At 52.4% G+C, this 23,456-nt stretch overlaps 1 protein-coding gene across 5 annotated transcripts in view; it reads left to right on the forward strand.

Annotated features, from left to right (window-relative positions):
• Positions 1-23,456, forward strand: part of PLEKHA6 (pleckstrin homology domain containing A6) — a 62,266-nt gene that overhangs the window by 30,443 nt on the left and 8,367 nt on the right. For 4 of the 5 annotated variants that reach the window (XR_005451861.1, XR_005451864.1, XR_005451862.1 and 1 more), the window contains 10 exons: positions 3,211-3,279; positions 4,267-4,347; positions 4,527-4,676; positions 6,307-6,402; positions 7,935-8,046; positions 8,489-8,625; positions 13,367-13,516; positions 15,176-15,287; positions 15,795-15,905; positions 16,046-16,136. Coding sequence is in view for 1 of the 5 variants with exons in the window: in XM_038749758.1 (XP_038605686.1) it covers positions 3,211-3,279; positions 4,267-4,347; positions 4,527-4,676; positions 6,307-6,402; positions 7,935-8,046; positions 8,489-8,625; positions 15,176-15,277; positions 15,768-15,905; positions 16,046-16,219; positions 17,389-17,556; positions 17,682-17,815; positions 20,095-20,240 (1,507 nt within the window). In the remaining 4 variants the exon portion in view is untranslated. Of the gene's footprint in view, positions 1-3,210; positions 3,280-4,266; positions 4,348-4,526; positions 4,677-6,306; positions 6,403-7,934; positions 8,047-8,488; positions 8,626-13,366; positions 13,517-15,175; positions 15,288-15,767; positions 15,906-16,045; positions 16,220-17,388; positions 17,557-17,681; positions 17,816-20,094; positions 20,241-23,456 lie in introns of those variants that run through there. The other variant, XM_038749758.1, reaches the window with a different exon arrangement.

Below are 23,456 nucleotides of genomic sequence, written 5' to 3' on the forward strand. Positions count from 1 at the left end.
TGGATCGGTGCCCACACCCGAGATCCTGATGGGATGGGGCCCTGTCCAGCCCCTGGTTGTAGAGTAGCCAGTCATTCCCCAGCAGGCAGTTGGACAGCCTGGCATGTGCCACTTAGTCCCAAGCTAGGCCACCCAGACTAGACTGTGAGCCCGCTGTTGGGTCGGGACCATCTCTATATGTTGCCAACTTGTACTTCCCAAGTGCTTAGTACAGTGCTCTGCACACAGTAAGCGCTCAATAAATACGATTGAATGAATCAATGAATAGGAGTCCTCTGTCAAGAATAACTACGGTATTTGTTAAGTGCTTACTATATGTAATAAGTGCTGGGGTAGAGACAAGATAATCGGGTCCCTCAAGGGGCTCACAGTCTAAGTAGGAAGGAGAACAGGTATTGAATTCCCATTTTGCAGATGAGGGAGCTGAGGCACATTGAAGCGAATTTTCCAAGGTGACACGGCAGGTACGTGGCAGAGCAGAGACTGGAACACAAGCCCTCTGCTTCACAGGACCGTGCTCTTTCCCCTAGGCACCACTGCTTCCCCAAGAAGAAAGAAAGTCAGGAGGTAGATGGAACCCCGGTCCCATGCCGGCACTGGCCGCTGTGGGCCTAGAGCCACTGGGGAACAGATTGGAGGCAGGAGAGGGCAGGATAGATTGGTCATCAACTGCCTTGGAACATATTGCAGCCTGGACTTCTGGAAGTCCAGAAATCAATCAGTGAATCAATCAGTGGTATTTATTGAGCACTTGCTTTGTTCAGAGCACTGTACTAAGCACTTGGGAGAGCACAAAGTAACAATTAACAGGCACGTTCCCTGCCATAACGAGCTTACAGTCTAGAGGTGATCCAAAGGCAACTTGGGCACTCAATCAATCATATTTATTCCTTCAGTTTTATTTATTGAGGGCTTACTGTGTGAAGCAGCATGGCTCAGTGGGAAAAGCACGGGCTTTGGAGTCCGAGGTCATGGGTTCAAATCCTGGCTCTGCCATCTGTCAGCTGTGTGACTTTGGGCAAGTCACTTAACTTCTCTGTGCCTCAGTTACCTCATCTGTAAAATGGGGATTAAAACAGTGAGCCCCCCATGGGACAGCCTGATCACCTTGTAACCTCCCCAGCGCTTAGAACAGTGCTTTGCACATAGTAAGCGCTTAACAAATTTCACCATTCATTCATTCAGAGCACTGTACTAAGTACGTGGGAGAGTACAATATAACAATAGACACATTCCCCTCCCACAGTGAGCTTATTAAGTACTTACTGTGAACAGAGCACTGTGCTAACCACTTGGGAGTGTATAATACATTGGATCCCCGCTCTCAAGGAGGTTACAGTCTAACTGGGTAGACAGATGTTAAAATAAATTAGAGACAGGGGAAATGGCAGAGTAAAAGGACCCACACATAAATTCTGAGGGGGGTGGGATAGGTAACAAAGTGCTTAAGGGGATACAGACTCAAGTGCATAGAAGTCGCAGAAGGGAGGGCAAATAGGGTGGGGAAATGAGGGATTAGTCACGGAAGTTTTCTTGGAGGAGATGTGATTTTAAATCTGAAGATTGTGGAGAGTGTTTGTTGAGTATGAAGGGAGAGGGGGGTCCAGGCCTAAGGTGAACAAGAGCAAAGCACAATAAGTATGTTTGCATTAGAGCAGCAGAGTGTACACACTGGGTTGTAGTGGGAGATAAGCAATTTTAGGTAGGTGAGGGAAAACTGATTGAGTGCCTTAAATCCAACTGTAGGAAGTTTCCTTTTGGTGTGGACATGGATGGACAATGATTGAAGGTTTTTGAGGAGTGAGGAGATGTGTGCGGGATTTTTTAGAAAAATGGTCTGAGCAGCAGCATGAAGTATGGACTGGAGTGGGGAGAACCTGGAGGCAGGGAGGTCAGTGAGGACGTCGATGTGGTAATTGAGGCAGGATTGAGCAGCGTAGTAGCAGTTTGGTGGGAGAAGAAGGGGCATAGTCTAGAGCTGTTATGAAGGAAGAACTGACAGGTTTTGGTGACTGGACATGTGGGTTGAATGTGAGACAAGAGTTAAGGATAATGCCAAGGTTAAAGGCTTGTGAGACAGGGAGGATGGGGTGTTGTGTACAGTGGTGGGAAAGTCAGAGGGAGGAAAGGTTAGGTGGGGAGACAAGGATGTTGGCAGGACATCAAAGTAGAGATGTCCCAAAGGCAGGAGGAGATGCGAGACTACAGCGAAGGAGAAAGGTCAGGGCTGGAAAGATGGATTTGGGAGCTATCTGTGTGGAGATGTTAATTAAAAACATGGGAATAAATCGGTTAACAATTAGTCAATGGTATTTATTGGGAGCTTACTATGGGTATTGAACGAAGGGCTTTGGGAGAGTAGAACATAGTAAAGTTGGTAGACACGATCCCTGCCTCAGTGAGTTTACAATCGAGTGGAATGAGTTCTCTAAGAAATTGGGTGTAGAGGGAAAGTAGAAGGGAACTCAGAACTGAGCCTTGAGGAACCCCCACAGTTAGGAAATGTGAGGCAGAAGAGGAGCCAGTGAAGGAGACCGAAAAGGAGCAGCAAGTGAGATAGGAGAATGAGGAAAGGACAGTGTCAGTGAACCAAGGTTAGGTAACGTTTCCAGAGAACAGGGTGGTCTATGGTATCGAAGGCAGCTGAGAGATTGAGGAGGATTAGGATGGAGTAGTGACCTTTGGATTTGGAAAGAAGAAAGTCACTGGTGGCCTTAGGGCCGTTTCCATGGAGTGGAGGGAAGTGGAAGCCAGATTGCAGGAGGTCAAGGAGAAAATTGGAGGAGAGGAAGGTGAAACAGCGAATGTAAGCAACTCACCCAAGGAGTTTAGAAATGAAGGGTGGAAGGGAGATGAGATAACTGGAGGGTGCTGGGAAGGTCAAATGGGGTAGCCTTGGCCATAGCAGTTTTCCCGAGGGCCCCCCCCCCCACCAGCCTCCCGGGCCCTATTTCAGACTGGGCCCAAGCCCTGGTCCCCAGGGGCCTAGGGGCTGGGGTGCAGTATTTGGAAGGCAGTTTCCAGGTGCCTGGATTCCCTCTAGCCAGGCAACAGAATCTCTTCTCCCTGTGCTGTGGCTGGACGAGCTGGAGAAAAATGACAAAGGACGGCTGACGGGCGAAAGGCCTGTGGGGTCCGGAATCCCATCCACTAGCACTCAAAGGCTCCCGGCCAAGGCCAGCCGTGGTCACCGAAACCATTTTCTTTCAGGTCTCCCCCTACCCAGACGTGTTCCGGGACGGTCTGCACACCTACAAGATGAGCGAGCAGGACACTGATGTAAGAGCATCTCTCCCCGCTTCCTCTGCCCTCCCTGGGCCTCCAGCTGTCGCCTCCCACCTGTCCCGTCTTCACTGGATGTCCTCTCTCCGTCCATCTCTCATCTGTCGGCTTTCCATCCATCAGACTCGCCTCCTCTCTTGCCTCTTCGGACACCACGGCCCAACGCACTCCAGTCCCCTCTCTCTCTCTCTCTGCCTCTCTCCACGTCCTCCCTGTGCTGTCCGTGTGTCCGTCCATCACCCCCGTGTCAGACCCACCCTCTCTGCTGCCATAGCTGAGGAAGCCAGGAGGGGAGGGGGCGGTCGATCTTGGGCTCCGGTTGGGAGCTCATCACCTCCCTAACCCTGTTCTGCTCCCAGGATTCACCAGGGTCCACTCTCCCTGGAGACTCTTCCAACTGTGCTGACAAGCCCCAGCCAATGCCGTCATTTCCCTTACAGACACCAGGACACATTCCTGCACTGCCTGCCTCAGGCTAGAGCCAGGGCCTGCGGGGCCTGGACCATGTGCCCAGAGAGGGGCCCTGGGCCACCTGGCAGAGGGGAGCATCCGTGGCATTTGGCTCCGGGACGGGCTTCCCTTGGTTCTCCTTTCAAGAGCACAGGCAGGGGACCGGAGAGGAAAGGAGTGGGAGCCATGAGGCCCAGAGATGATCCACTCCGCATCTTGCCAAAGGGGGATACCAGCGGAGGGCCTCTCATCTCGCTCTGTCTAGGAGGGAGCTGGGAAGACCCGGGAGAGCAAGCCATTCCCTCCTCTCTCCTCAGGCTCTCAGGCTGTGCCAAGCCTCTGGCCTCTCCGAGGCCCTGGCACAGGAGATCCCTGTTCCCGGGTGAGCCCAGCGTGCCCAGGCTGGGGTGGAGGGTGTGGATTGGCTGAGGAGCGTGGCAGCTTCCCCTGAGGAGGCTGGCTCTCTCTCGGACCCAATTCCCTATCCACTTGGAGGGTTGCCCCTCCTCAGGCCTCTCTCTGTCACTCTCTCAGAATCTGCTGGGCAAACTGTGTGAGCAGAACAAGGTGGTTAGGGAGCAGGATCGCCTGGTACAGCAGCTACGTGCCGAGAAGGTGAGTTCTCAGGGCGAAAGCCATTTCTGGCTCATGTCGGGGACCCCTGCTGAGAAGGCTGCTAGTGGGGAGAATGTTTCTTGGAACATGGGGTGGGCCGCCCTGGGAGGGAAGAGATGGACCGGGGCGAGCGGGGCCAGGCCCAGAGAACGAACCTCTCACGGCCGGCCCACCCCCAGGAAAGCCTCGAGAGCGCCTTGATGGGTACCCACCAGGAACTTGAGATGTTCGGCAGCCAGCCCGCCTACCCTGAGAAACTGCTGCACAAGAAAGAGTCTCTGCAGAACCAGCTCATCAACATCCGCGGGGAGCTCTCCCAGGCCACCACGGTATACGGATGGGGTCAGGGGAACCCCTGGAGATCCCAAGACTGAGCTGGTTCGGGGGATCCCCAGGAGACCCCAAGACCAAGTGGGGTCAGGAGTAACCAACAGAGACCCTGAGACCAAGCAAGATTGGGGGTAACCCCTAGAGACCCCGAAACTGAGAGGAGTTGAGAACACTCAGAGATCCCCAAGCCCAAGCAGGGCTGGGAATAACCCTGGGACCCTTAGTCTGAGTAGGGTTCATTCATTCATTCAATCATATTTATTGAGCGCTTACTGTGTGCAAAACACTGTACTAAGCGCTTGGAAAGTACAAGTTGGCAACATATAGAGACAGTCCCTACCCAACAGCGGGCTCACAGTCTAGAAGACTGGGTTGGGAGGGTTGGGAGTAACCTTCAGAGACCCCGAGACCAAGCAGGATTGGGGGTAACCCCTGGAGACCCTGAGACCCTAGAGGAGTAGGGGGAACCCTTGGAGAACCTGAGACCGATTGGGGTTGGGGTAACCCTCAGATGCCCCCCGAAACTGAGCAGTGTCGGGGTAATCCCTGGAGACCCCATAATTGAATGGGATGGGGGGAACCCCCAGAGATGCTGCAACTGAGGTAGTGCTAGGAGTAACCCCTACAGACCCCATAACCAAGCAGGGTCAAGGGTAGCCCCTGGAGACCCTTTAACTGAGGTAGGGTAACCCCCAGAATCCCTGTAACTAAGCAGGGTCAGAGGTAATCCATTGAGATCCCACCACATCATGCCAAGTCAGGGAAAGTTCTAGAATTCACTCCTGGGCTGCCCTGGTGACTGGGAGATTCCAAGAGGTTTATGAACCCCTAGGCCAAGCCACGGGACACACGGGTATCATGGGCATGCATGTGCATACACACATAAAAACACACAACACACACACACACACACACACACACACACACACACACACACACACACACACACACACACACACCCCTCTCTCTCACACTCACTCACGCACTCACTCTGTAGGGAAAGCACCTCCACAGACAGCTTGACGTTTAGGGGTAGAAACGTCAAGGAAAGAATGATTTTCCCTCTGCCAAGGGTGGATCATGCAGTGACTTGGAAATTACCACCAAGCTTTACCAGGCCCTGCACGCTGACCAGCTCAGCCTCTTTGGGAGGGTTGGCATCAGCTCCTTGCTCCTTCCTTTGCTTTCCTGACAACTGGACCAGCATCTTTCTCTAACCCATTCTACCCACCTGCATGCCCTTGTTGCTGGCAGGAATGTTTGTAGCTCTGGTTCTCCACTCTCCGCTGGGAGGCAGGAGGGTGATTTTCTCTGATGCTTCAGGGCAAGATTCAGAGGCTGAGGATTCCCCATGCTGTTGGGGGCCTGGATGCTCCCCCACCCCCACCCCCGTCCCAAATCCCACCAAGATCTCAGCTCTGCAATCCCATTTCCCTTCTGACTCTTCCCTCCCACTCCTCGCTCCCTGTCCCTGGCAAGGGGCCTCTGGACCACCTCAGTCAGTGCTGACCACTCCAGACCAGGGCCATTCTAGAGGAGGGGGAGCTGGGTAAATTGGGGACTTGGGGGTGGGCTGCTAGGGGGTTGGTGACAGATCCACTTCCAACTGTCCGCCTCACCCCACCACAGGCTCTGACCAACAGTACCCTAGAGTACGAAAACCTAGAGGGGGAGGTGTCTGCCTTACACGATGACCTGTGGGAACAACTCAATTTGGACATCCAGGTGAGCATCAGGGCAAGAGCAGCTAGGCTTCCGGAGAGCCCCTGTAGGGCTTAGCGGGGTTGGCCACCAGGGAATGGACAGTGCTTGGCTATCCAGGGAGGGAGGGTGAGCATTAGAGCCAGGTCCTCGGCCTTTGGAGGCCCTGTTAGCTGCACTCTTGCTCTTCGGGACTGAGAAGTTTGGACTAAAGGCCCTGAGAGTGTTTAGGTTAAGAAAGAGGAGGCCACAAGGGGACAAGATAGACTTCTGGTCTGGGAAAAGCTATTTATCAAAAGGTGGTTCACAGCTGGTATTCTGTCTCCAATGGAGCGTAGAACAAGGAGGCTTGGACTTTAACTGCAGCAGAACAGTTTTGGTGAGACACAGGAGAGAGCTTCCAAATAACTAGGATGGACAAACGCCAGGGCTTCCAAGGGAGAAAGAAATGTGGAGGTTTCCATTGGCCTGAAAAAGCCTGCTTTGAGGCAGCAGGGTGAGTGGACCAGATCACTTAAGGGGCAGTGCATGATAACTTCCTTCCTCCAGTGGTCTCCTTGCAACTAAGCTCTGCTGCACTTCTAGCTGTAACTCTTCCCCACGGAAGCCTCCTCCTCTCTGCTGCCTGGGCCTCTGTCTTCCTCCCCGCCACCCTGTCCTTACCCACAAAGGCTCCATTTTGCCCTCAATTTCAACATGAAACCACTGGTGCTTGTGGTATAAATGGACTCCTGGCTGGCTTGGCCAGCTCCCTCTCCCAGTGAGCCCAAGGTGCTGTTGTTCAAACTACACTTTGTGGCCCTCAGTAAGACATCGTAACCCACAGAAATGAGGTCCATGAGGCTTCGGGCTTGGGGGCTACTGGTACAGGAATGGGCTGTTTCTACAAGAAAATAGGATGCACTGTAAATCAGAAAGTAGCGAGAAGTTATGGGAAACACATAGATTCTGAATCCCCCCTCCCAACCCTGGGGATTTGAAACACTGGGATGTGGACTTGGGGATGTCCCCTAAGAGTCCCAGGCCAAATGGAAGTCCTAGGGCATCTGGCCAATCATCTGAGCTGGGGCAGAAGCCCAGAACTAACTGACTTCATTGAGCAGCCTTGGGCACTGGGGCAAACGAGGAGGATCTGGCCGTTCTCCGGAGCGGAGATCTCCCATAGCCAGTGACATTCTGACCCAGTTAACGGGACTAGACTGGACACGTAGATCCATTGGCTTCTCACTCACCAATCCCATTTCTGCAGGCCACAGTTGTTCTCCCCAGGGCCTTCCCCAGAGCCCAAGCCATTTCTGGGCCCAGAGGGTGACATTGTCCAGGCAAAGGGCTGTGGGTCAGGGAAAGGGACCAGGAGAGGAGCAGCTGATGGAGACTGGACATGGAGAATTCCCTCTTGGAAAGGTGCCTCTAGGCAGGAAAGTTGACTACGCCTGAATCCGGTCTCTGGCAGATGGGGTGGAATGGAGGAGCAGGGGGTCTTTGTGGGCAGGGAGGAAGACCTGGGGGGCCATGGATACTACATCTGCTTCGACGCGGTGCCGGGGCCATTTCAGAATGAAGTGCTCAATCGGCAAATCCAGAAGGAGATCTGGAGGATCCAGGACGTGATGGAGGGGCTGAGGAAGACCAACCCATCTCGGGGGACAGACACGGCGAAGCACAGAGGTGGGAAACCACCTGCCAGGCCCTGCCCATGGTGTTGGACCTCTCCTTGCCAAAACCCTAGCCCAGGATCTCCCAAATGAGTGGGAATCTACAGGGAAATGGGGGTCCCTACTAGCCCACAGGGCACCGTTAGAAGTTTTGTTGCCCTGGCACCCTCCTTCCAGTGCCCTTAGGCTCTCGTCCTCTCCGGACCATGGGGCCCAACCTCTCCAGTGCAAGTTTAGGTTCACCACTGTATTGGCTCTTCCTCGTCAGCCCCTCCAGCCAAACAGCCCTGCCCATTCCAGGAAGCTTCACATGGTCCCTGGCCTGTGGCTGAGATTCTCCCCATCCTTTCCTCCCCGCCAGGACCAGCCAGTGACCCAGCCCTCTGCTACCCCTCCACTTGACTCTCCGCCAGCCCGAACCTTCACCCTTTTCCTGCTCTGTTTCTCCTAAACAGGTCTGGGCCCCTCTGGCACCTACAGTTCCAACAGCCCAGCCAGCCCTCTGAGCTCTGCCAGCCTCACCAGCCCCCTGAGTCCCTTCTCACTCGTGTCAGGCTCCCAGGGGTCCCCTACCAAGCCGGGACTCCATGAGGTAACTGGGGGGCTGGGCTAGGGGATGGGGATGGGGATCGTCTTCACTGTCATCAATAAGCTAGACCGAATACCGACAAGGAGCAGGGCTCCGATTAGGTGCTGGGACTGCCCTGCCCGCTGAGGGAGATAGGACAGACCCATCATCATCAATGGTATTTACTGAACGTTACTATTGAAGAGCACTGTACTAAGTGCTTGGGAGACTATAATGCAACAGTGTTAGCAGACATATTCCCTGCCCACAGTGAGCATACAGTCCAGAGGGGGAGACAGACATTAATGCCAGCATGGGCTTTGGAGTCAGAAGTCATGGGTTTGAATCCCAGATCCACCACATGTCTGCTGTGTGACCTTGGGCAAGTCACTTAACTTCTCTGAGCCTCAGTTACCTCATCTGTAAAATGGGGATTAAGACTGTGAGCCCCACATGGGACAACCTGATCACTTTGTATCCCCCCCAGCGCTTAGAACAGTGCTTTGCATATAGTAAGCACTTAACAAATGCCAACATTATTATTATTATTATTATTATTTGGAGTCAGAAGTCATGGGTTCAAATCCCAGCTCCGCCACATGTCTGCTGTGTGACCTTGGGCAAGTCACTTAACTTCTCAGACCCTCAGTTACCTCATCTGCAAAATGGAGATGAAGACTGTGAGCCCCACGTAGGACCACCTGATCAACTTGTATCCCCCCCAAGTGCTTAGAACAGTGCTTTGCATATAGTAAGCACTTAACAAATGCCATTAGTATTGTTATATTATCTGGGTTCTGATTCCAGCTCCACCACTTGTCTCCTGTGTGACCTTGGGCAAGTCGCTTCACTTCTCTGTGCCTGCTGCCTCCTCTGTAAAATGGGGATGTTAGGCTCAGTGGGACAGGGACTGTGTCCAACCTGACTTGCTTGTATCCATTTTATTAATAATATAAATGAACAAATTATAATATATAATTTAAAGATATGTACATAAATGCTATGGGGTAAAGGGTGGGGAGAATATCAAACACCCGAAGGTCACATATCCAAGTGCGTAGATGATGCAGAAAGGAGAGGGAACCAGGGAAAAGAGAGGTTAATCAGGGAAGGCCTCTTTGGGAGCGACTGTATTAAAAGTTGAGGAAGAGTGATGGGTCTCACATTAGACTGGTGGGTTGAAAAGTGGGTGGGATTAATAATGGAAAACAGAGTGGAAGACTTGAGCAACAGTGCACAGAGAGCGAAAAGGAGGTGGAAAGGGGAGTGGGAAGACCATTCCCTGCGTAAGAGCCAACTGGTCGGAAAGGAGGACACTGGCCATCTCACCATCATCTCAGCTTGTTCAACCACCATTCATTCATTCATTCAATCATATTTATTGAGCGCTTACTGTGTGCACAACACTGGACTAAGCGCTTGGGAAATACAAGTTGGCAACATAGAGAGACAGTCCCTCCCCAACAACAGGCTCACAGTCTAGAAGGGGGAGATAGACGACAAAACAAAACATGTGGACAGGTGTCAAGTCGTCAGAACAAATAGAATTAAAGCTAAATGCACATCATTAACAAAATAAATAGAAGAGTAAACGTGTACAAGTAAAATAAATAGAGTAATAGATCTGTACAAACATATATACAGGTGCTGAGGGGAGGGGGAAGGAGGTAGGGTGGGGGGGATGGGGAGGAGGAGAGGGAAAAAGAGAGGAAAAGCTCACCACAGTGAGCTGCCATGCAGATGACCACTCCAGAGCCCCTGGAGAGGCCGGGATATGGGATATGGTAAACTCATTGTGGGCAGGGAATGGGTCTGTTTATTGTTATATTGTACTCTCTCATGCACTTAGTATAGTACTCTGCAGACAGTAAGCGCCCAATAAATATGATTGAATGGGGGCAGACACTGTTTACTGATGAACGAAATGGTCCTAGGGGAAGGAGTTCCAAAACAGAAAACCGGATGCTATCCCAAAAGGGTGCTGTTCTGCCCCAGTCTGGAAGAGCCAGCCAGCCCCAGGACTGGGGATACGGCATTCCTTGAGATTTGAAAGGAGGGGTTCATCCCAGGTTCCCTTCCCCAACTTTTCAGCCCAGGACACCTCACCTCCAAGAGGAGATATGTCTGTTTAGAACTAGTCCCATTCATTTCCCTGCCTGGGTAATTCCCTAGGATGCAGGGAGCCTGTCAGATGTATGTCATGCATGCATGTGTCAGAGGAGGTGATGAAAGTGGGGAGTCTTTCCCTGTCTCTCCCAATGCTCCCTTCACCCCTACTTCTCCTTCCCACTCAGCATTTTTTCTAAGAGGCCCAGGGGCCAGATTCTTCCTGGATTCGCCCACCCTGCTCTGAGGGGCAAGAAAAACAGCAGCCGCTGCTGCCACTGCCCCTTCTCATTAGCTTTGGCTTTTATTGTCACTTCCATTTCTGCCCCCTCTCATTGGCTTTGGCTTTTATGTCATTCCCATTCCCTTTCCACTTCATTTGCGTCCAACTGTATATCTGGTACCTGTGCCTGAGGTCTGGACTGGAAGCCCCTTGTGGGCGGGGAACGTGCCTTCCACCTCTGTAACCTCGTCCCACCTCGTTGTACCATCCCAAGTAGTTAGTACGGGGTTCTGCAGACAGTAAGCGCTCAATAAATACCACTGACTGATGGATTGATTGAAGTCCTGAGGATCCTCTGAGCCCCACATCACCCCTCACCCCTCCACCAGGTTGTCTTAATAATAATAATGATGATGGCATTTATTAAGCGCTTACTATGTGCAAAGCACTGTTGTAAGCACTGGGGAGGTTACAAGGTGATCAGGTTGTCCCACGGGGGGCTCACAGTCTTAATCCCCATTTTACAGATGAGGGAACTGAGGCCCAGAGAAGTGAAGTGACTTGCCCAAAGTCACCTAGCTGACAAGCGGCAGAGCCGGAATTTGAACCCATGACCTCTGGGCTTTTTCCGCTGAGCCACGTTTTCTTCCTCTCAACATCCTCGCAAAGTGAAAGAGGAGGAAAGAGGGGCAAGAAGAGGGTCCAGGGGAGGGAAGCCTGTCAGCCCATTCAGATGGCCCGCAGTGTGCAGAAACATCCCCCATGGCTCCAGATTGAGACGCCCTGGCCCAGCTTTTCCAACAAAATAATTTTCCTCAAAATTGCCACTTTTCAGTGGCTTCATATTTCCTACCCTTTTTGTAATGGTATTAAGTACTTATTATGAGAACTGGAGTAGCATGGCATAATGGATGGAGTATGGCCTGAGAGTCAGAAGGACCTGGGTTCTAATCCCGGCTGTGCCACTTGTCTGCTGTGTGACCTTGGGCAAGTCACTTCACTTCTCTGGACCTCATTTACCTCATCTGTAAAATGGGGATTTAGATTGTGAACTCCACACAGGTCAGGGACTGTGTCCAACCTGGTTTGCTCGTATCCACCCCAGTGCTCAGTACAGTGCCTGGTTCATAGTAAGTGCATAACAAACACCACAATCATAATTTTTATCATTATTATTACTACAAGTTAATCAGATTGGATTCAGTCTAAGTAGGAGGGAGAGCAGGTACTTAGTCCCCATTTTATACCCTTCTGTCATTATTTGCCACACTTTCCACCCTCAGGCCCCTTCCTGCTAAGTTTTAATTTTTTTAATGGTATTTGTTAAGTGCTTACTATGTGCCAGGCACTGTACTAAGCACTGCAGTAGATACAAGGTATATATGTATATATGTTTGTACATATTTATTACTCTATTTATTTTACTTGTACATATTTATTCTATTTATTTTATTTTGTTAATATGTTTTGTTGTCTATCTCCCCCTTCTAGACTGTGAGCCCGCTGTTGGGTAGGGACCGTCTCTATATGTTGCCAACTTGTACTTCCCAAGTGCTTAGTACAGTGCTCTGCACACAGTAAGCGCTCAATAAATATGATTAAATATGACAATTCAAGGCTGTTAGTTTGGACACAGTACAGGTCCCACGTGGGGTCCACAATCTTAATATCCATTTTATAGATGAGGTAACTGAGGCACAGAGAAGTGAAGTGACTCATCCAAGGTCACAGCAGGCAAGTGTCAGAGCCGGGATTAGAACCCAAGTCATTCTGACTTCCACTAGGCCATGCTCCTTTTCAGTTCTGTGCTGGCTGGCATCAGTTTGTGCTTCTGGCATCAGGACAGAGGCCAAGTCTTTAGGGATGCTTGCCCATCGTAAAGATCAGGGAATCTCAGGGCAGGGGAACAAAGGTGGGTGGGTGGGGGGGGGGTTCATTCATTAATTCATTCATTCGTTTGTATTTATTGAGCGCTTACTGTGTGCAGAGCACTGTACTAAGCACTTGGGAAGTACAAGTTGGCAACATACAGAGACGGGCCCTACCCAACAACGGGCTCAAAGTCTTGAAGGGGGAGACAGACAACAAAACAAAACATGTGGACAGGTGTCAAGTCATCAGAATAAATAGAAATAAAGCTAGATGCACATCATGAACAAAATAAATAGAATAGTAAATATGTCCAAGTAAAATAAATACAGTAATAAATCTGTACAAACATATATACAGGTGCTGTGGGGAGGGGAAGCAGGTGGGTGGGGGAGAAAGATTGCGGAGCAAGGTGGTATTGGTTCCAGGTGATCCCAAGGGGCTGCCTTGATTTTCCCGGTTTCCAGCTGTGGTGTGTCTCTCTGCCTTCCGCTAACGCTCTCTTCTTTCCCGCTCTGCCAAGTTGCCGCTCTGGCTCCTAACCCTCTGGCTTCCTCTCTGCCTCAGGAACCCAGTCCACCTCGACCTCCCCTCCCCAAATCGTACGTCCCCCTGGAGTCTCCTCCGACGTTCCCCCCGCTCCCTGGTGAAAGCCGCCTGTGGCCCTACCCAGGCTCCCCTTCCTGGCACCACAGCAGCGAGGTGATCAGGGGACAGGTACCTGCTTCCCTGTCCACTGGGGCTAGGGGACCTCCTCCGTGGCGGGGGCGGGGGGCCGCATGCGGGATGGGGAATGAGCGAGGGGCAGGAATCAGAGAAGATCTGCGGGGATGGATGTCCATTTTGGATCCACCTAGAAGAAACAGTTTCTACACAAACACACACACACACGCACCCTGTTGCCCTCAAGTCCTTTACCCATTAACCCCTGCCACCTGGTAGTATCAAGAGTCCTAGAAAGGCAGCAGCAGTGGGCAGAAGTGTCCGATTGTATTCCAGTTTGTACTCACCCGCAGCCTGATTTCTTCCTTGTAATGATGATGATGGCATTTATTAAGCGCTTACTGTGCAAAGCACTGCTCTAAGCGCTAGGGAAGTTACGAGGTGATCAGGTTGTCCCACGGGGGGCTCACAGTCTTATTCCCCATTTTACAGATGAGGTCACTGAGGCCCAAAGAAGTGAAGTGACTTGCCCAAAATCACGCAGCTGACAATTAGTGGAGCCGGGATTTGAACCCATGATCTGTGACTCCAAATCCCGTGCTCTTTCCACTGAGCCACACTGCTTCTCGCTGCTTGTAGTGATTGGATTAGCCAACGCCGGGGCCGGTGAGGAGGGCAGGGTCAATCACTGCTTCAGGAACACACATCCCATTCCGGCCCTGTTGAGCCTGGATGGGAAGTGGTGCTCTGGCCCCAGCCTGGGAGAGTCGAGGACCACCCACCCACCCATTGCTCACCAGTAGGATGCAGGGGCCGGATTTTCTCCCGCCCTGTCCTGCCACTCTAGTCCCTCATCTGGATTGAAGCTTTCCCCCCAACTTCCCCCTGCCCATCTTCATTCCAGGGGCTGGTAAAGGCCTTGGCATTAGCCTGGGCCTAGCCACGACAGAGCTTTGGACATTTCTCTCTTCCGCACTCTTGGGCTCTAACAGTGCCTGGCAATGACCCTGCATATATTTAGGCTTGGGACACATGAGTTATCCGAGTTAACTCAGGTGACAGCCTTGATTTCAGCTTCTTGCCACCTTTATCCCCCCTATGCCCAGCCCTCCTGCCATCCCGTTAGTGTTAAGGAAGGCCAGAAACTTTCGGTCGGGGCAGATAGGAGGCTGCTTTTTGTTAGAGTACGACTGCTTCTTGGGTTGATGGGTGGAATTTGGTGGCCAGGGTCTTGGGACTCCTGAACTTAATGCCAGTGGAATCAGGGCAGAGGGAAGGGGGAGGAGGGGACCAGATGGAGTTCAGTCACACTGGCCACGGTCAAAGGTGTCCTCATCTTAGCTAGCCCCTGCCTGCCCCTCCTAGGACCTTTGGGGAACCCTTTCTTGCATCAAGACTGCCCACTCTGAACCAGATTTGAGTGTCTGCTCAGGGCGATGCCCCTAGGAGCTCAGGTCTTCCCTCTTTCCCCTCTGCTTTTTCCACTGAGCTGAGAAAGAATCTTCTGGACCCGGCACCAAATGGGACTGAGCCCCAGGCCCTCTGGGCTTCTTAGCTGCTGCAGCTGAGGGTTTTCTGCTGCCACGTCAGACGAGGAGTGGGGTTGACCCCGTCCGCTCTGGAAAACCGGGAACCGGAGACTGAAAGCATGCTGCCCAGCAAATCTTTGGTTCCCACTCCCCTCTGCTGAGGGCAGTTGCGTTCTCTTCCCAGGCAAAACTGAGCTCTGAGTTGGGCAAGGACTCCCAGCAGGTGCCCCCGCTGGGCACCCCCAGGGACGTCAGCCTCACGCCAACCCGGCAGGACCCAGAAGCTGTCAACAAAGGTACCGTTCAACCACCCCTCCTAGGGGGATATTGGAAGTCAGGGCTCCTGTTTCTTGTTCCCCATGCTGCATGACCTGGGTGACTGGGCCTCAGTTTCCCCCATTGTTCACTGAGGGAGATTGCGACCGAAGGAGCCCAAGACCTAAGCACGGAGAGAGGATGGGAGATCCCAGGACAATTGCCCTTGGACTTCCTGCCCTCCACTTCAACCAAAAGTAGCAGTGTGGGCTCGTGGAAAGAGCACGGGACCAGCAGGCCGAAGTCCCAGATCTGCCACTTGCCTGTTTTGCGACCTTGGATAAGTCACTTCACTTTTCTGAGCCTCAGTTACTTCATCTGTAAAATAGGGATTCAATGCCCCTTCTCCCTCCCCCTTAGCCTGGGAGCCCCATGTGGGACAGGGAATCTGTCCAACTTGATTATCTTGTATCTACTAGAGGGTTGACCGCAGCGCTAACAACTCCCACAATAGTTTTTAGAGGAGAGGTGCCCCCGTTCCCTTGCAGTTGGCATCGTGCCCCCCCCGGACCAAGTCCCCCACGGATGAGGGAACGGCACTCCCGTCGGCCGTGGTGAGGCGGAGCGCCAGCGGCTTGGTCAACGGGCTCTTCTCCCGGGTAAGCATCGGGCCTGCCCAGCGACCTCTGGGCCGGAGGAAAGAACAGACGGACCCGACCGTCCTGGGAAGGGGTGGGGCGGTTCCCGGACGTGGGAGACGGACAGCGGGCGGTCAGCATGTGACCTCACTCCCTTCCAGGAGCGGCCCAAGAGCGCGGTGTTCCCCAGCGAGGTCAAAGTCAAGATGAGTGTGGAGGAGCAGATTGCTCGCATGAGGCGGCACCAGAGCGGCTCCATGAAGGACAAGCGACGCAGCCTGCAACTTCCCACCGGACCTCCGCCTGACCCTGCCGCCCGGCCTACTTACAAAGTGGTAATTTCCCCCCGCCACCCTCCCCAGCAACCTCACTGTCCAACCCACCTACAAAGTGGTAATTCTTCCCTGACCTTGCTGCCCAGCCTACCTACAAAGTGGTAGTTTCCCCCCACCCCAGCAACCTTGCTGTCCAGCCCGCCTACAAAGTGGTAATTCTCCCCCAACCCTGCTGTCCAGCCCGCCTACAAAGTGGTAATTCTCCCCCAACCCTGCTGCCCAAACCCTGCTAAAAAGTGGTGATTTCCCCCCAGCGACCCCCCGCCATGTCCGACCCACCTACAAAGTGTTAATTCTTGCCTGACCCTCTGTCCAGCCCACCGACAAAGTGGTAATTTTGCCCCAGCCCTGTCCCTCAACCTTCCTGTCTGACCCACCTACAAAGTGGTAATTCTCCCCCCAACCCCGCTATCTGGCCCACCTACAGAATGGTCATTCTTCCCCACCCCAACCCCATCTCCATTCGCCATTAGCCTCCATCCCTGGGCGAAACTAGATGGGCAAGGATGCTCCCTGTGAGTGTGGCCAGTGGCCTGGGTGTCCAGTGGGTGTCCAGTGGGTGTCAAGCAGCAGGAAGAGCCCGGGCCAGGATTGATCAATCAATTGTATTTATTTAGTGCTACTATAATAATAATAATAATAATGGTATTTGTTAAGGGCTTACTACGTGCACAGCACTGTTCTAAGTGCTGACAAGCACTGTATTAAGTGGTTGATGGAGTACAATAGAGTTGGTGGAGGGGATCCCTGCCCCCTGGGAGCTACCAGTATACCAGAAGAGCTTATAACACTGGAGAAAGGCGAAAGCTTACTGAGGTGACTGGGAAGGGAGGAGAGGTCTTTCAGGGGCTGGGGAGATAGCAGGATGGCCTGGTGGAAAGCGTAAGGATTGGGAATCAGGATACCTGGTTCTGATCCTGCTTCTGCCATTTCCCTAAGAAGGGACCTCTCTGGACTTCAGTTTCCTCAGCTGTAAAACGATATCGGAATACCAGCCTCCCCCTGCCTACCAGGGATGAGTGAGGAGGGCATTGATTTGAAGCGCTTTGGGGAAAACCCAAAGTGCTCTGTGCATTCCCGGTGCTGGGGAGGGCTGAGGATCCCTGCTTGGGCTTGGGTCGGTGATTGCCCGGCCTGGCCTTGAGCAGCGGGGCTGTGCCGGGCCCCAGGTTCGCCGGCACCGTAGCATACACGAGGTAGACATCTCCATCCTGGAGGCGGCCCTGCGCTCCGAGGAGCCTGGCGGGAGGGCCTACGAGACCCCCCGCGAAGAGATCGCTCGCCTGCGCAAGATGGAGCTGGAACCGCAGCATTATGACGTCGACATCAGCAAGGAGGTGAGGGGCGGCTGAGGACAGTGGGCCGAGCGGGTGGGAGAAGAGCAGGGGCGGGGAAAGGCTGGAACGGGGGTCGGTGGGGGGGGATCCCCTTATGTCTCTGCTTCCTTCCCCACTCCCCACAGCTCTCCACCCCAGATAAAGTCCTCATTCCCGAGCGCTACATTGAACTGGAACCGGACACCCCACTGAGCCCAGAGGAGGAGAAAGAGAAGCAGAAGAAGGTGGAAAGGATCAAGACCCTGATTGCCAAGTCCAGGTGACTGGCCTCTTCCCTCTTCCCTCCCACCCTCCATCCACTGTGGGGTCTCCTTATGGCTGAGCCTCTGGCCCTGAGGTTCATTCATTCATTCGTTCAATCGTATTTATTGAGCGCTTACTGTGTGCAGAGCACTGTACTAAGCGCTTGGGAAGTACAAGTCGGCAACATATAGAGACGGTCCTTACCCAACAACAAGCTCACAGTCTAGAAGGGGGAGACAGACGACAGAACAAAACATGTGGACAGGTGTCAGGTCGTCAGAACAAATAGAATTAAAGCTAAATGCACATCATTAACAAATCAATCAATCAATCAATCAATCGTATTTATTGAGCGTTTACTATGTGCAGAGCACTGTACTAAGCGCTTGGGAAGTACAAATTGGCATCACATAGAGACAGTCCCTACCCGATAGTGGGCTCACAGTCTAAAAGGGGGAGACAGAGAACAGAACCAAACATACCAACAAAATAAAATAAGTAGGATAGAAATGTACAAGTAAAATAAATAAATAAATAAATAAACAGAGTAATAAATATGTACAACCATATATACATATATACAGGTGCTGTGGGGAGGGGAAGGCGGTAAGGCGGGGGGATGGAGGGGGGAGAGGGAGAGGAAGGAGGGGCTCAGTCTGGGAAAGCCTCCTGGAGGAGGTGAGCTCTCAGCAGGGCCTTGAAGGGAGGAAGAGAGCTAGCTTGGCGGATGGGCAGAGGGAGGGCATTCCAGGCCCGGGGGATGACGTGGGCCGGGGGTCGATGGTGGGACAGGCGAGAGCGAGGTACAGCGAGGAGATTAGTGGTGGAGGAGCGGAGGGTGCGGGCTGGGCAGTAGAAGGAGAGAAGGGAGGTGAGGTAGGAGGGGGCGAGGTGATGGAGAGCCTTGAAGCCCAGGGTGAGGAGTTTCTGCCTGATGCGCAGATTGATCGGTAGCCATTGGAGGTTTTTTGAGGAGGGGAGTGATATGTCCAGAGCGTTTCTGGACAAAGATAATCCGGGCAGCAGCATGAAGTATGGATTGAAGTGGAGAGAGACACGAGGATGGGAGATCAGAGAGAAGGCTAGTGCAGTAGTCCAGACGGGATAGGATGAGAGCTTGAATTAGCAGGGTAGCGGTTTGGATGGAGAGGAAAGGGCGGATCTTGGCAATGTTGCGGAGCTGAGACCGGCAGGTTTTGGTGACGGCTTGGATGTGAGGGGTGAATGAGAGAGCGGAGTCGAGGATGACACCAAGGTTGCGGGCATGTGAGACGGGAAGGATGGTAGTGCCGTCAACAGAGATGGGAAAGTCAGGGAGAGGACAAGGTTTGGGAGGGAAGACAAGGAGCTCAGTCTTCGACATGTTGAGCTTTAGGTGGCGGGGCGGACATCCAGATGGAGATGTCCTGAAGGCAGGAGGAGATGCGAGCCTGGAGGGAGGGGGAGAGAGCAGGGGCAGAGATGTAGATCTGGGTGTCATCAGCGTAGAGGTGATAGTTGAAGCCGTGGGAGCGAATGAGGTCACCAAGGGAGTGAGTGTAGATTGAGAACAGAAGGGGACCAAGCACTGAACCTTGGGGAACTCCCACAGTAAGAGGATGGGAGGGGGAGGAGGAGCCTGCAAAAGAGACTGAGAAAGAACGACCGGACAAAATAAGTAGAATAGTAAATATGTACAAGTAAAATCTGTACAAACATATACAGGTGCTGTAGGGAGGGGAAGGAGGTAGGGCGGGGGGGCATGGGGAGGAAGAGAGGAAAAGGGGGGCTCAGTCTGGGAAGGCCTCTTGGAGGAGGTGAGCTCTCAGTAGGGCTTTGAAGGGAGGAAGAGAGCTAGGTTCTGCTAACTACCCATCCCATTCCCCCCTCCTGAATCCTCCCAAAGCCCTGGTTCCAGGTGTTGTTACCATTCAGTAACTGTTGAGAACTCTGCAGCTGGGGGAGTCCCTGGGACCCCCACTCTGAACCCACATTGGTTTATCTCTCTCACCCTTCCTGACTCTTGTTTTTTCTCTCTGGTCCTCTCTCGCTCTCACTCTCACTCACCCACTCGTGCACTTACTCAATCTCTCTTTGCCTTCCTGTTTTTTGTGTGTGACGGATTTTTTGTCATGGCCTCTGTTTGCCTTTCCATCTTCAATTCCCTTTCTGTCTGTCTCTGTTAACGTGGCTCCTTCTGTCTCTGCCTCCATCTCTTTGTCTGCACTGCCGTTCTCTGCCTCGGTTTGTCCGACTCTGTCTTTGGCGATATCTGTCTGTCTGCCTCCCCCCCGGACCTCCTCCTGCTCTCCCCAGCATGCAGAATGTGGTCCCGGCCAGCGAGGGGGAGTCGGTGGACGTACCCCAGGACTCGGAGAGCCAGCTGCAAGAACAGGAGAAGAGGATCGAGATCTCCTGCACGCTGGCCACGGAGGCCTCCCGGCGGGGCCGCATGCTGTCCGGTAAGAGGGTCCCTGGTGGTCCTGGCTTGGGTGGGCAGGAAGAGGGTGGAGCATCACAGAGACCTCCCCCAAACAGCCACCGGGAGAAGAAAGGCAAATTCCCTTCCCTTTCTTGCCCCTGGAGAGTAGGCCAAGCACTGTTGTAGATACAAGTCAATCAGGTTGGACACAGGCTCTGTCCTATATAGGGCTCACATTTTACAGATGAGGTAATTGAGGCCCAGAGAAGCTAAATGACTTGCCCGATGTCACACAGCAGACATGTGGCAGAGCTAGGATTAGAACCCAGGTCCTTCTGACTCCAGGGCCCATGCTCTATCCACTAAACCACACAAGCCAGAAAGTACTTGCTGAGCCCTAAGTTTGCATCAGAGTCCCAGGGGCAAGGGAGCCATTTTGGACCAGTGTAGTAGTTAGGAAGAGTATTTATTAAACTCTGACTCTAAACTCTGACTCTACCACTGTTGGGTAGGGACTGTCTCTATGTGTTGCCAACTTGTACTTCCCAAGTGCTTAGTACAGTACTCTGCACACAATAAGCGCTCAATAAATACGATTGATGATGATGATGACTGTGTAGAGCACAGTAGTAAGTGCTGGGAGAAAATGCTCAGGTGGGAATTAGACACGATCCCTGCCCCTCAGGGCACTCACAGCCTAAAAAGCAAAAGGAAGGGAAAGAACTGGCGACAGATACATAAGGAGAGATGAAATAAAAAAAAAAAACCCACTAAAAAAGCATAAAGGCAAAAACTAAGATCTGTAGGGCACCGTAACAGGAGGAGAAGAATTTCAGGCCCCTCGTGGCACAGGTACAACTGCAGTTCAGGGACCACTACATCAGCAGCGTGGCTCAGAGGAAACAGCACGGGCTTTGGAGTCAGAGGTCATGGGTTCAAATCCTGGCTCCGCCAATTGTCAGCTGTGTGACTTTGGGCAAGTCACTTCACATCTCTGGGCCTCAGTTCCCTCAGCTGTAAAATGGGGATTAAGACTGTGAGCCCCCCGTGGGACAACCTGATCACCTTGTAACCTCCCCAGTGTTTAGAACAGTGCTTTGCACATAGTAAGCGCTTAATAAATGCCATCATTATTATTATTATTATTATCAGCGAGGTGCCACAGCCTTCCTGAGATTTTGTGGAGGTGGGACCAGGCTCCATAGGGATGTTGCAGGTCAAGATATTGAAAAATCAATGTTGTCAGAAGGCATCACAATGATCCTCAAGAAGGAGGTTCGTATATTGGGCAGCTCCAAGTGAGATAGGATGCAGGTGGGACAAGGGACAGAACTGGGTTAAAGTCAGAGGATGACAGGGACAGAGAGAAAACTAAGAGACGTGGGGACGAAGAGAGGAGAGAAGACAGGGGAAAAAGCAAGACTCCCAGACTGCCCTCGTCACCTAGTTACCTCCGTGGCCACTGGCACCCACACTTCCCCCTCGCCACCCGTGGCGATCCGGCTGGCACAGGTGGTGGCTGGAGTCCCGCCACTGGGACCATCCCACCTAGTGCAAACTCGCCAGATCACAGTAAGAGGAAGTTGCCTCATTCTTCACACCCTCGCTGAGCTCACTTCTGTCGGCTGCCAGGTGACCCCCCACTTCCTCCAGAACTGAGGTGGGGCAAGCTGCTTTTTCACTTCTTTGTTCTTTGTAAGCTGGCCCGTGGAGGAATGTGATCCTGTAAGGATAAGGGCGGCAGAAGATTACACCCAGGCGAAGAGATGGGCGTGATTTGGGCTAGGAGGCCTCATGATAACAAGCAGGACTGTGGTCTTCCTTTCCCCTCCCCTGACCCCCTCTGTGATTGGTATTTTGGACATTATTGTTTCCAGACGCCATTCTCAGCTTCCACGTTGGTCTTTGAAATGAATAGTTGGGGCTTCATGGAAGCCTTTTCAAATCCACAGCAGCAAAATGGATCCAAAACAGAGAACGTGGAGTGAGATTGGTTTGCTGGACCCATTTATAGTTCGGGACTTCAGCCCATCTACTTCCCACCACCACCCCGCCAACCTACATTGCAGAAGGAGAGTGACCACCAGGAACTAAATCCAAAACGAGACCCAAAGAGCATTTCAAGACCTTTTTCTTTACGGTGTTCATAAAGGGTTTACTATGTGCCAGGCGCTGTTCTAAGTGCTGGGCTAGATACAAGGTAGTCAAGTTCTACACAGTCCATGTCCTACGAGGGGCTCAGTCTTAATCCCCATTTTACAGATGAGGTAACTGAGGTACAGAGAAGTGAATTGACTTGCCCAAGGTCACAGCAGGCAGGAGTCAGAACTGGGATTAGAATCCAGATCTTTCTGGCTCCTGGGCCTATGTTCTGGCCCCTAGGCCGTTCAGCTTCTCTGCCCTATGCCTGAGAGCACTGCCAGTGAGCTATGCCAAAATCCTCCCTGCAGTTAGCAATATCCCCCACACACCATCCTCTCCCCAGCTAGCAGGTAGGTTATCTCTGAGGGTGTATAGAAAGAGGAGCCTCACTGTACTCTCCCAAGTGCTCAGTTCAGTGCTGTGCACACAGTAAGCGCTCAATAAATACAATTGAATGAATGAATGAATAAATAAATGTACCCCCAAGGGAGCACTAGTTGCAAAACCACATACAAATAGCAGGAGCATGGCTTTGCCCAAAGCTAGTCTTCCTTCTGCCCTTCCACAGCCCCTGTTCTCAAGGCCTTACAGTCCAGAACACTGGCAGCTATTTACAAAGGAAAAAGTCCTCATCCACCAGCACTTATACACATTCAGCGCGGCCAAGTAGATAGAGAATGGGCCTGGAAATCAGAAGGACCTGAGTTCTAATCCCGGCTCCACCACTTGTCTGCTGCGTGACCTTGGGCAAGTCACTTAACTTCTCTGCGCCTCAGTTACCTCATCTGTAAAATGGGAATTAAGACTGTGAGCTCCTTGTGGGACAGGGACTGTATCCAAACTGATTTCCTTGTATCTACCCCAGCCATTAGTACAGTGTCTGGCACATAGTAAGTGCTTAACAAATACCACAGTTATTGTTATTATTCCTATTATTATTATATGTCAGGAGGCCAATGCAGCTACATAAGGCAGAGCGGAATGGAGCTAGAGGAGAATGAGGTTTTGTGGTAGGGGGAATAATATGGAGGGAAGAAGTCTAGGACAAAGAAAGTTAGCTGCTGCTCAGAGCAAGAAGACTGCTTTGAGGAGACAAGGGGCCGCTTTGCAGCAA

This window comes from Tachyglossus aculeatus, chromosome 7 (assembly GCF_015852505.1).
Source record: "Tachyglossus aculeatus isolate mTacAcu1 chromosome 7, mTacAcu1.pri, whole genome shotgun sequence".
In the NCBI taxonomy this organism is placed as follows: Eukaryota; Metazoa; Chordata; class Mammalia; order Monotremata; family Tachyglossidae; genus Tachyglossus; species Tachyglossus aculeatus.